The sequence below is a fragment of the Branchiostoma floridae genome, chromosome 8, assembly GCF_000003815.2.
Source record: "Branchiostoma floridae strain S238N-H82 chromosome 8, Bfl_VNyyK, whole genome shotgun sequence".
In the NCBI taxonomy this organism is placed as follows: domain Eukaryota; kingdom Metazoa; phylum Chordata; class Leptocardii; order Amphioxiformes; family Branchiostomatidae; genus Branchiostoma; species Branchiostoma floridae.
In genome coordinates this window covers 155,801-167,573 of record NC_049986.1, presented here as the reverse complement: position 1 = coordinate 167,573, position 11,773 = coordinate 155,801, and the positions used below count along the sequence as shown (strand labels likewise).

Here is an 11,773-nt window from a genome sequence, read left to right as displayed (position 1 = left end):
ATATATATATATATATATATATATATATATATATATATTATGATATCATATATCTCACAGACCTCGGGTTCTCAAAATTCAACGAAGCCTACAAAGAAAAACGCAAGTTTGCCTACAGTGCGCTGAGAAACCTGGGAATGAGAATGGGACCGGGCAGTATGGAAGAAAACATCAGAGAAGAGGGTCGTCAGCTCTGTCTGGTATTTTTGCGAACATTCTCACTTTAAGCCCTTGAAAGGCACAAAATAAGTCTTCGATAACGTCACAACACAGCTAACAAGTAATTCCGATTAGCTGATAGCTGTTTGAGTTGTGAGTACATCTCAGTCTTTGTCATTTCCAAATGAACATGGCCTTTGTTGTTCTTAATAAGTATAGTAGATACAACCATGACATGAGAAGATGGACAATCTGAGCCATGTGGTGTGTATTTTTTAATAGTTGTCGGAACAAGGGGACGCAAATCCACGTGACATCGCCGACAACCTGACTGTGTCAGTCGCCAACATCACCTGCTCCATGGTGTTCGGGAAACGCTACGACTATGATGACGTCACGTTTGTGGAACTGACCAAAAGCATCAACAAACTGTTCGCCGAACTTGGATCGAGTCAGCTGATGACCGTATTTCCATTTCTGCGATTCGTACCGGGAGGTAGGATATACTAATAGCCTGGGTACCATCCGATTACTACCGAGGCCCCTTTGATACCGATACCCTCGCATGCCCCGTAGTAGTCGGATGGTACCCAGGCTATGATATTAGATATGTAAAGACGGTTTGTTCATGAATTACTTTAAGTTTAAGCACTTAATCATTATCTTGAGTTAGTGTTTATAACGTGTTCACTGACCGTAACAATATGGTATGTTCGGTTCCTACCTTCATCGATTAGTAATGTTAGCATCAAAAACAACTACTTTATTATGGCTGACACACAAAAACATTTTTAGGTCCAGGAAGGATGTTCCGATGCGACGGGGTACCGTTTTTGCTTTTGTTTGTACCATCTTAAGTTCCTGTTGATACATTTCTATAATTTTAATATGTAGGTTTTGATAAAACATGACACCCTAGCAGCTTTTACACCGCCTTACCGATAGTAGAACGGTTAAGTCCATAGTCCAATAGCACACGTATGTCTAAGATCGATGACCTCAATTTGAGACAACCGGCTTGTCTTTTTGCGTGTTTGTTTGACAATGACGCGGCAATGTTGTTGCTCACATTAAGCAATTGTTTTCTGCACGATATCATATTGCATTTTCTTTACAGTTAATTCATCAAACAGGATTATTGTCGAATGCCTAAACGAGGTCCAGGCATACCTTCGACATGAAATTACAAAGCATCGCGAGAACCTGGACAACGAGAATCCACGAGACTTCATCGACCTCCTCCTCACCGAACTACAGACCCAAGAGAAGACCGACTGCTTAACAGAGGAGAACATTGTGTTTATAATCCAAGACCTGTTTACTGCTGGAGTCGAGACCACGGCCACTACCTTGCGATGGGGTCTTCTGTACATGGTTCTGTGTCCAGAGGAGCAGCAAAAGGTACATCACAGTGCGTATGTGCTAGTAATGGATTATGGTGTACGTCCAAGTTCATGACCTTTCACCTCAACTAGGAAACACTTGTTTTTATTTGATTGATTTGATTTATTTGGCTGTATCATACATGTCCTTGTGCTTGCAATTTTGGGTGTAACCAAAAAAAGGATTTTGAGCGCGAGTGTGTGTGTGTGTGTGTGTGTGTGTGTGTGTGTGTGTGTGTGTGTATGTGTGTGTGTGCCTTGATATACCTTAATCGATCGAGATCACTTCTATGGAGCTCTCGGGTGCTAGGCAGAAGTCCTAGGACCGGTCTGTCACTTGATTTTTTTATGTTTTTTTTTTTTTTTCTTTTTTATTTTTTCTTCTTTTTTTTTTTCTTTTTGGTTTCCTTTTGTTTTTTTTTAATTTTTTTTTTTTTGGGTGCCGTTTTGGAGTGTGTGGGCGGGGTGTGGGGTTAATGGGGGGGGGGGGGGGCGGGGGGCCCTTGATATTACCTAAAGTATATGCCATGAAAATTACCAGTGTGTGAACTTAATATACTTTTAGTATATGCCATGAAAATACATTAGGGCTCTGAATGTAATTACAATTTGCCTCATTCAAAACAAAATTATGTCCTTGTAACATTTCCTTTCTACATATGGTATTTGGCTATCCCTATCAGTTGACCTCAGCTGACCTAACCATCCCCCTGATCACAGCTTCATGGGACATGACCCAAATTCCATTTCACATTCATTGAGGCTAACATGCCTAGCATGCCTGTAAAAACATGTCTGTGCAATTCCTAGAATTTTTGCAGACTGAACCTAATATATACCATTTGGCTCGCCCCTGAGGCGTCGCCGAAAACAAGAATCCTGAGTAATGTGTCAAAACGAAAGTCCCCGAGACAAAAACAAAACACGTCTGGACATTTTAATACAAATCAAGACAGTAGTCGAGACTAGAAGTATTGAAACTTCAGGGGCCTACACTTTTGACATATTACCCCAAATTCCTGTCGCTGCGCATGCGTAATCGGAATTGTGAAGGAGCTGATTGTATACAAGCCAAGGAATTTTCAATATATAAAGTTTTACCCATAACACAATTCATAACTCACATATGCGCACTTGGAACTCCAGGTAGCTTATTTGAAGTAAAAACGACTATTTAAACTAATGGACACATGATTTATATAAGAAAACTCTGTAACAGGTCCAAGCTGAGCTGGACAGTATCCTGGGAACAGACCATGACGTGCCCACCCTGGCCCACAGGTCCCAGCTCCCGTATACTGAGGCTACTATCATGGAGATCCAGCGAATCAGGGCCATCGGTCCCCTTGGTGGTCCTCACGCTCCAAACGAGGACACGGCTTTCCGAGGCTACGACATCCCATCAGGAACGCAGGTGAGAGATTATCAACAGCGTTGTTATCTTGTTACGTCTCGCTGAACTTTGACCTCGACCACAATGCATAACTCACACATGCGCACTCGGATCTTTTGGGGTCGTGCATGGGACGTACTGAACGCGAGGCAAATATGGATATTTCTTTTTCACGTTTTAATCGTGTAATTATATGTCAAATAAACTCTTTGTATTGAACTTGAATTGCAGAATTATGTTATTATATATACAGCCCCACGCTACATGACATGTCACTATGGTATTGATACCGACAGTTAAAGAATGTTTTTACTATCTATTCGTTTTGAAGGTTCTTCCCAACCTGTGGTCAGCTCATATGGACCCGGAGTTCTGGCCGGACCCAGAGAAATTTGACCCCCGTAGATTCTTGGACTCTGATGGCAATGTGGTCCGTAGGCAGGAATCCTTCATGCCTTTTTCTACAGGCAAGTTTTTTTTTTCCAATGGTTTGAAACCCAAATTCCGCCGAAATCTCCATAAGTATTTTTTTTCTTCGTACGAGGTAGCTGATAAATGTAAACGCTTTCTGTGCTTTGTTGTCAAATTTTGTCTCTTTTTAACAATGCACTATGAAGTTATAAAGTCATTGGTGTCGTTATTATTTTTTTCTTACATTTTCGCATCATCCTTTTTAAACAGGACGTCGTGCCTGCATCGGTGAGCAGCTGGCTAAGATGGAGCTCTTTCTGCTCTTTTCTTCCCTCCTGAGACACTTCACCTTCAAGTTGCCAGAGGGCGCCGCTGCACCTTCGACAGTTGGCTGCTTGGGTTTAACCTATGTCCCACCAACAGTTAATATGTGCATAACCAAACGCTAGGGATACAATGTCGACATAATTGTGATATTGGCTCACAATACCTATATTCTAAAAGGTGACTGAGTTACCTTGTTTAGATATTTTAGATATTGACATAATGCCAACTGAAAAGTAAATGATGAATATATGTATATTTATATCCATCAACAAACATATATCTTTATATATTTTTCCAGTACATATATTTGTCATATTGTACAACCTTGACCTACTACGGAGAACCATCTCTAAAGACCCATTACGTAGATCGTAGCTACATATATACAATAAATGCGGGAATACTTGGGATACTCGTGCATTATATCGTATAAATTTCAATTGTCTTACTACGGAGAATATTGTCCTAGATCCTGGTCAGTGGTTTGTTTGGTTAGCCTGTTGAAAAAAGTATATGACTGTATTGAAGTCGTAGGATGACATACGACAAATGAGTGTCCGTAATAGATTTGGCTACTTTTAGATGTTAACTGCACCTCGGTGCAAGTACGGATACTTTTAGCTTAATAATATTAATAGGGAGGCCAAAGGTAAATGTTTTTTAAGCATTTTTAAAGACATACATTGCAAAATTACATTAAGCAGTTAGTGGCCATGAAAACTTCATTCGCTGTTAAAACGTACCACAAGTAATAAAGTCAATTTCAGAGTAATGCGATGCCAGTTAGTATACTTCTATTACATATGAAATGGAGAAGAAAATGAATTGATCTGATTGAGTGGGTTACGAGTGCACTAAGATGTGTGTAGAAGTCATTGATTAGAAATTCAACGATTATTGTTTATTCTTAACTCAATTTAGTACATACTGAGATTTTCATAAGACTTGTGGTTGAGACTGTACTAGTGCCCATCTCTGTCATTAACTTATTACCTACCTGTAAATCTGGAACTGGAATGAAGGATTTCTGATAAACTCTGAGGTTGAAACGAGCATCTTACAAAGTGATAATTTTGTACTTTTTGCTTTGAAATTTCTCCTCAAAGGTTGTCTCAGTCAGCTATATGTGAAAATCTCTTTAAATAAATAAATAAAGTAGATAGACGAAGGCGTCAACATTCTCAATGTCAATTTGATATTTTGCTATATTCCATAAATTCATAAAAACACTATTGTAAACTTGAGATATTAGGACATGAATATGTTTTTTTAAAATAAATTTTATCATTTTCCAACAAAAACAAACAAATACAAATGAAATACTACGGATCCTGCGATAATGATAAAGCAAGTAAAAAAAAGTGAATGGAGTAATACTTATGAATACAAATCAATAGGCGTAGTAAATACAAATAAACAAGCAGAAATACAGAAATAATCCTGATCAGAATTATATAAAATCAAAACTGTAACACAAGATTATATGCTAACATAGGGAAACTGATTTTTTATAACAAAAAAATTATGACAACATATAAATGAAACACATAGTAGATATGGTATTTTACCTCCAACCCCATTCGATACCCATTGCCCAAATGTCGTAATGGTTGATTTAACCACATGTTTTAATCTATGGTTTCGTTCGAAAAGTGTGACGTTACCTCAATTGTTTATCACCTCCTTTCCTATCAATTAAGGGTTAATGACCCGCCTCGAGGTGTATATGGTGTCATAACGCCTAGGCCTTTGCTATAACCACCGAATAAAACAACCGAGGGAGCAAGTACTTATTCCCTATGCTCTGGCATATGTTTCGCTCCTTTAGATTGGCCAATGCCTGCATATCTCTTACTTTCCTGTGTATCGCTCCTTCTGATTGGTCAGAATGAATAGACAACGACATAAGTGTCAATTTGCATCGATAACGGTGTCAGTGTCGATTCAATCTGACCAATCAGAAGGAGCATTACACACTGGGCTGGCCGGAATCTATGCGTTACGGCGTCATAACCAACATGAAACGGGGCCTTCTGCTTGGTCCGCGGCGCCTGGCTATATGATAATAATTAATAATGGGCCAGTCCAGTCCACCATTAGCCTTTTGCAGGTCAACTGCAGATCAAAGCTTGACAAAGGTCACAATTTTTTGCCAGATTTTCAAAATACACATTAGTCTGTAGTATGTCATCACTAGCAGAACGTTAACGCTTTATCGTTTTGGTTCAAAAGTGGGAGGTCAACTTCGGTGCTTCAACAAGCTTCAGTCAGATAATAATGACACCAGGATTTTACCCCGTCCTAATATTGTACGGCTTGTATTACCTTCAATATCCATACTACTTGCTTATACAATTTTTAAAACTTTATTACTTCAAGCAAAAGTTAACACAATTGAGCACATGTAAACCCAATACAACATTGCCTCACACAAGTAGCGATATATTCAATTTACTCTTATATCTACAGATATTCACATAGGTTAATACATCTACATCGCAATACAAAAAAAGAAACTGCACCATTCCTAAATAATATTTGATTAATGCCGCAAAGTAGCATAGACATACACAATATCATGTTCGCGATAGTTCACTTAAGTAATTAATGCACACCCCACTTGATGTTGTCCATTATTAATGTAGTAATTAGTATTGTTGTTATATAGTACCTTTCACTTTTGTTACCTGTACATTACCATACATTGTCACCTATAGAATTGTTGCGCACACATCCGCATAACAAGGTTATAGTGTCTGTATATTATTCTAAATGTGAGACCAGATCATTCACACGTGACTGTACTATAAACTTTATAATGTTATTGATGCTATTATTCTGTTGTTCTGTAACTAGATATCTGTATAAAATTAGTAGTTGTTGCCATACGTTTTATCTTGTACAATTGTCGAGCAATAAAGTTCAGTCAGTTATCATCTCATAAATGTAAACGTCAATTTGACCAGCAATATCTGCGATGTCGTAAAATGAGTGATAACATATTAGGCGCTACACGATCTATCAGAAACAAAGTATGATAGATTCCGCTGAATAGTGCGCATATGTCAAAGCTTCAGAGGTTATGGTTATATATATATATATATATATATATATATATATATATATATATATATATATATATATATACATATAAATACTTGTTGGGTACATGTTTACTTGTGTATTATCAATCATTGTCGCAATTTGCTTTGAAACGAGTATCCTAGCGCTGAATTATACACATATTCACTGTTGGTGGGGCCAAAGTTAAACCCAGGCAGCCATCTGTCGAAGGTGCAGCGGCGCCCTCTGGCAACTTGAAGTTGAAGTGTTTCAGGAGGGAAGAAAAGAGCAGAAAGAGCTCCATCTTAGCCAGCTGCTTACCAAGGCAGACACGGCGGCCTGTAGTATAGGATAACGAGAAAGAATTAAAAGAACAAGCAAATCATTTTTAATTACACCAAATACTGGTTTATGACGGAATACTTTAAGGTTCTAAAACACACTTTTGCTTTTGTTGGTCTTTGGAAAAAAACTTGCCTGTAGAAAAGGGCATGAAGGATTCCGGCCTGGTAACCACCTTGCCGTCAGCGTCCAGGAATCTACAGGGGTCAAACTTCTCTGGGTCCGGCCAGAACTCCGGGTCCATATGAGCTGACCACAGGATGGGAAGAACCTTCAAAACGAATAGATTGTACAATGTCTGTATCAATACCGTAGTAACATGCCATGTAGCGTGGGGCTATATATATATAGAAACATCATTCTGCAATTCAAGTTAAATATAAAGAGTTTAATTTGACATATAATCACTCAACTGAAACGTGAACAAGAAATCTCTATATTTGCCTCGCGTTTAGTACGTCCCATGCACGACCCCCAAAGATCCGAGTGCTCATGTGTGAGTAATGCATTGTGGTCGATGTCAAAGTTCAGCAAGACGTAACGAAGATAACGATGCTGTTTATAAATCTCTCACCTGCGTTCCTGATGGGATGTCATAGCCTAGAAAAGTTGTGTCCTCGTTTGGAGCGTGAGGACCACCAAGGGGAACGAGGGCCCTGATTCGCTGGATCTCCATGATAGTAGCCTCGGTATACGGGAGCTGGGACCTGTGGGCCAGGGTGGGCACGTCATGGTCTGTTCCCAGGATACTGTCCAGCTCAGCTTGGACCTGTTACAGAGTTTTCTTATATAAATCATGTGTCCATTAGTTTAAATAGTCGTTTTTACTTTAAATGAGCTTTCTGGGGTTCCAAGTGCGCATATGTGAGTTATGAATTGTGTTATGGGTCAAACTTTATATATTAAAGATCATTTGGCTTGTATACGATCAGCTCCTGTACAATTAGGATCACGCATGCGCAGCGAAAGGAATAGTGGGTAATTTGTCAATAGTGTAAGCCCCTGACGTTTCAATTGTTCTAGACTCGACCTTTGTCTTGATTTGCATAAATTGTCCAGACGTGTTTTGTTTTTGTCTCGGGGGCCTTTATTTTAACACAATACTCACGATTCTTGTTTCTGTGCATGTATACACGAAATGGACATTTTTGCAACACTAAATGGTTCTTAACTATGAACAAAGTCACTGAAATCGACTGTAACCCGCTGTAAGGCAGCAGAACTTTGCATAAACGTCTAGACAAGTGTTTCCTAGTCGAGGTGAAAGATCTTGAACTTGGACCATTTCTAGCACATGCTCACTGAGATGTACCTTTTGCTGCTCCTCTGGACACAGAACCATGTAGGGAAGACCCCATCGCAAGGTGGTGACTGTGGTCTCGACTCCACCAAAAAACAGGTCTTCAATTATGAACAAAATGTTCTCCTCGGTAAAGCAGTCGGTCTTCTCTTGGGTCTGTAGTTCGATGAGGAGGAGGTCGATGAAGTCTCGTGGATTGTCGTTGTCCAGGTTCTCGCGATGCTTTGTAATTTCATGTCGAAGGTATGCATGAACCTCGTTTAGGCATTCGACAAAAATCCTGTTTGATGAATTAACTGTGAAGAAAGCAAAATTCAATTTGATACCGTGCAGAAAACAATTGCTTAATGTGAACAACAACATTGCCGCGTCATTGTCAAACAAACACGCAAAAACACAAGCCGGTTGACTCAAATTGAGGTCATCGATCTTGGACATACGTGTGCATTTCGACTATGGACTTTACCGTTGTACCATCGGTGGTGTTACAGCTGCTAGGGTGTCCCAAATTGTCATGTTTCATCAAAACCTACATATTAAAATTATACAAATTCATGATCAGGAACTTAACCCTATCCAGACGGGGCTTTTGTGGGATACCTGGGGGGGGGGGGCTCTTTTGACCCCCCCCCTTCGTAATTTCAAAACGGCTTAGGTTACGATCACCAAATTCAGAGGGGATGATTTACTAGTGAAGTTTTATATTTACTGTAAGTTAAGTATGGTTATAACGTAATTTGACGTAATTATGACGTCATAATGTCATATTTTAGGCTAAAATCGTCTACATATGAAATTTCCACTATACTTAAAGGTATTAAAGAAAATGACTATACTGGTTATCATATTGGTTTTTGCCTGCCAAGTCTTTTGTTGCAAATTACGACGACACTGACGCCAATATGACGTCAGAAAATGACGTCATTTGTCCGCCATCTTGGATCGACAAGCTTTAATTTTCTAAAATACGAATTTTTCCACATATAACCCAAAAAAACCAATGAAAGTGGACTTAAAAGGTTCAAATGATTGTGTTTTGTAAGAAAATAAAAGATTTTGGCGGAATTTGAGTAAAAAAACATGTATTTATCGTTGAAAATGGCATTGTCCGCCATCTTTGATTTTGACCCATGACGTCATCAAATTAGCATAAATTATGAATAATTAATTATGAATGTAACTTAAAATTACACAGGATCCTAATGATATGGATAAACAAGTTTTGTTTAGCAATCAAACGATGAAATCCCATAATTCAAACTGAAATTAGTAAATTTGGTAAAATATGCCTGTCAGAAACCCGTTGCCATGGCAACACGAAAGATCACAAACTAAATTTTTTTTTCACAGAATCGTTGCTAACAATATTTTAAGAAAAGTCATCAAGTTTCGCCGTCCTAGCACGTCCTAGCACGTCCTTGACATTGTCCCTGTGCGTCACAAACACACACACATACACATACACATATATACACAAACACACACATACACATACACATGCATACACTAGCCTCCATAGCAGGCTCTCTATGGCCTTATTTGGCACTTTTGCTGGCCATTTCTTTTTGTACTGGGTCGCTGATTGCTGGCCTGTTCTGATAGCCGGCCATGTAGAGCCTGCATGGAAAAGCTGCTACAAAGGGATATTAAAAAAAAAGATTAGCCATTCATCTGCCCTATTAACACATACGTTAGGAAAAATTCCCAATTTGTGAAAGCATTCCCATGTCGGCTGCAGCATTTTACCACTCGGCGACCCCAGTTATAAGCCGCCCCCGCAGGAAGAAATCGCACCTCCTTGTTATCGCCCTAATCGTTTTTTTTTAATATCCCTTTGTAGCAGCGTTTCCATGCAGGCTCTACATGGCCGGCTATCAGAACAGGCCAGCAATCAGCGACCCAGTACAAAAAGGAATGGCCAGCAAAAGTGCCAAAAAAGGCCATAGAGAGCCTGTTATGGAGGCTATACATACACAAACACACACAACTAGAAAGGCCGACATTTGCTTGGGTGCAAATACAACATATTTCAGCCATACCCATTCCCACGCAACATTGTCTGTTCCAAGTCACCCCTGCGCAATAATGGAACATTTTGACTGTAAGTTATCCCCAAAAGAGAACTAATATTGTGAATTGATTCCAGGTCAAAACAGAGCTTGCTCAATATGCCCCGGGCCCATATGGAAGAATATAATCTTCCACAGGAGCCCCTATGCATAACTAATTGTTTTTTAGAATCGCGGCAGCTCCTATTTTTCCGAAAGTGAAAAAAAAAAACACCGCATCTTCTATTCCGAAGATTTTCATCATGAAATTACATGAAGCCATTCAACAATTTCCAGTAAAATAACTAAGTACCGTTATCAGCTCCTAGTGATGTGGGTACATTTATTATTGCAGTGAACTTTAATTTTATTCAAGTATGGCATGCGTTTTAATAATTATCAAGCAGGTGCAAGTACTGTGTACTCTCCAAGCTGAGGGTAGGCTCCGGCCGTTTTCTTAACGTTTTTTTAGTCGTTTTTATCGGGCTTTCTATTTTTTTTTAATATCTTACTGTGTCATAACCTACTGGCTGAGTAGCCTGATTAAATCTCGCTTATAGCAGCCCGCCCAACATCCGCCGGCCAACTATTAGCTTGATGGAGAATGGCCACGAGACAGGGGAACTGGGTTTTCCATATATGGATAATGTATGTAATTGTCATCACAGCCCACCACAGCCTGGCTTTTGGTTGCTAGGGACTGGGTTGGGTTGCTATGTGGTGATTGACAGCATCACACCTCTTATCTGTACACATGTTGTGTGCTGACCAGTGCTGATGGTGGGAACAGCCAACTATGTATACACAGTTCTATTGTCTTTCTGATTGTTAACTAACCGTTACACCGAAGAAGGAATGTGAAAATTGCTCTACATAGAATGGCATTCTTTTAGATAAATGTGCATGTGGCAGAACTTTTGATGGGACAATATAATAATCTCACAACCAGGCAAAATAATAGTTCCAGGAAGCAGCGTCTGCGCTTCAAGACTCCTTCAAGTTTCTTGACCCCCCCCCCCCCCCCCACACACACACAAGATGTTGTTTTTCCAACACAACCATGCTTCTGCTCCCATGGGACCTTCACACAGAAAACCATAGCCTGCACAGACAATGGAGAGGCATCTTGCCCGCCCACCGTCTGGGCTTTGGAGACATGCTAATTAACCGGTTTCCACGGTAATGGGGGCTTGACCAAAATCCTGGCCTGCCATTGGTGTTGTTATTTTCTACAACAGTTCCCCCAGCTTATAGCTGTTGGAGCACAAACTCCGCGGGGAGGGGCCAGTTACAGCCCTGGACAGCGGAGTTTGTGTTACACAGATCTTTCAGAAAAATGATTAAATAG

The 11,773-nt window shown here is 39.7% G+C and overlaps 3 protein-coding genes across 3 annotated transcripts in view; 2 read left to right on the top strand and 1 right to left on the bottom strand.

Annotated features, from left to right (window-relative positions):
• LOC118420947 (cytochrome P450 2C31-like) overlaps nucleotides 1–5,127 on the top strand; it is a 17,821-nt gene extending 12,694 nt beyond the window's left edge. The window contains exons 3-8 of the mRNA XM_035828042.1: nucleotides 61–200; nucleotides 442–655; nucleotides 1,277–1,560; nucleotides 2,761–2,955; nucleotides 3,266–3,401; nucleotides 3,616–5,127. Coding sequence (XP_035683935.1) covers nucleotides 61–200; nucleotides 442–655; nucleotides 1,277–1,560; nucleotides 2,761–2,955; nucleotides 3,266–3,401; nucleotides 3,616–3,794 — 1,148 coding nt within the window. The 3' untranslated portion in view covers nucleotides 3,795–5,127. The remainder of the gene's footprint in view (nucleotides 1–60; nucleotides 201–441; nucleotides 656–1,276; nucleotides 1,561–2,760; nucleotides 2,956–3,265; nucleotides 3,402–3,615) is intronic.
• LOC118420466 (cytochrome P450 2C31-like) overlaps nucleotides 1–11,773 on the top strand; it is a 43,634-nt gene that overhangs the window by 6,478 nt on the left and 25,383 nt on the right. The gene's annotated exons all lie outside the window — the stretch shown is intronic.
• Nucleotides 7,157–8,805, bottom strand: LOC118420526 (cytochrome P450 2U1-like). Its single transcript, XM_035827370.1, has 3 exons — nucleotides 8,390–8,805; nucleotides 7,652–7,846; nucleotides 7,157–7,348 (listed from the first exon to the last, which is right to left on the bottom strand). The coding sequence occupies exons 1-3, from the start codon at nucleotides 8,738–8,740 to the stop codon at nucleotides 7,160–7,162; spliced, it is 735 nt and encodes a 244-aa protein (XP_035683263.1). The 5' UTR covers nucleotides 8,741–8,805; the 3' UTR covers nucleotides 7,157–7,159.

Coding starts and splice junctions, on each gene's coding strand:
- LOC118420526 (XM_035827370.1), bottom strand. CDS start 8,740: ATGTTGTTGTTCACATTAAGCAATTGTTTTCTGCACGGTATCAAATTG. Junction 7,847..8,389: donor GTCCAGAGGAGCAGCAAAAG/GTACATCTCAGT, acceptor ACTCTGTAACAG/GTCCAAGCTGAGCTGGACAG. Junction 7,349..7,651: donor ACATCCCATCAGGAACGCAG/GTGAGAGATTTA, acceptor TTCGTTTTGAAG/GTTCTTCCCATCCTGTGGTC.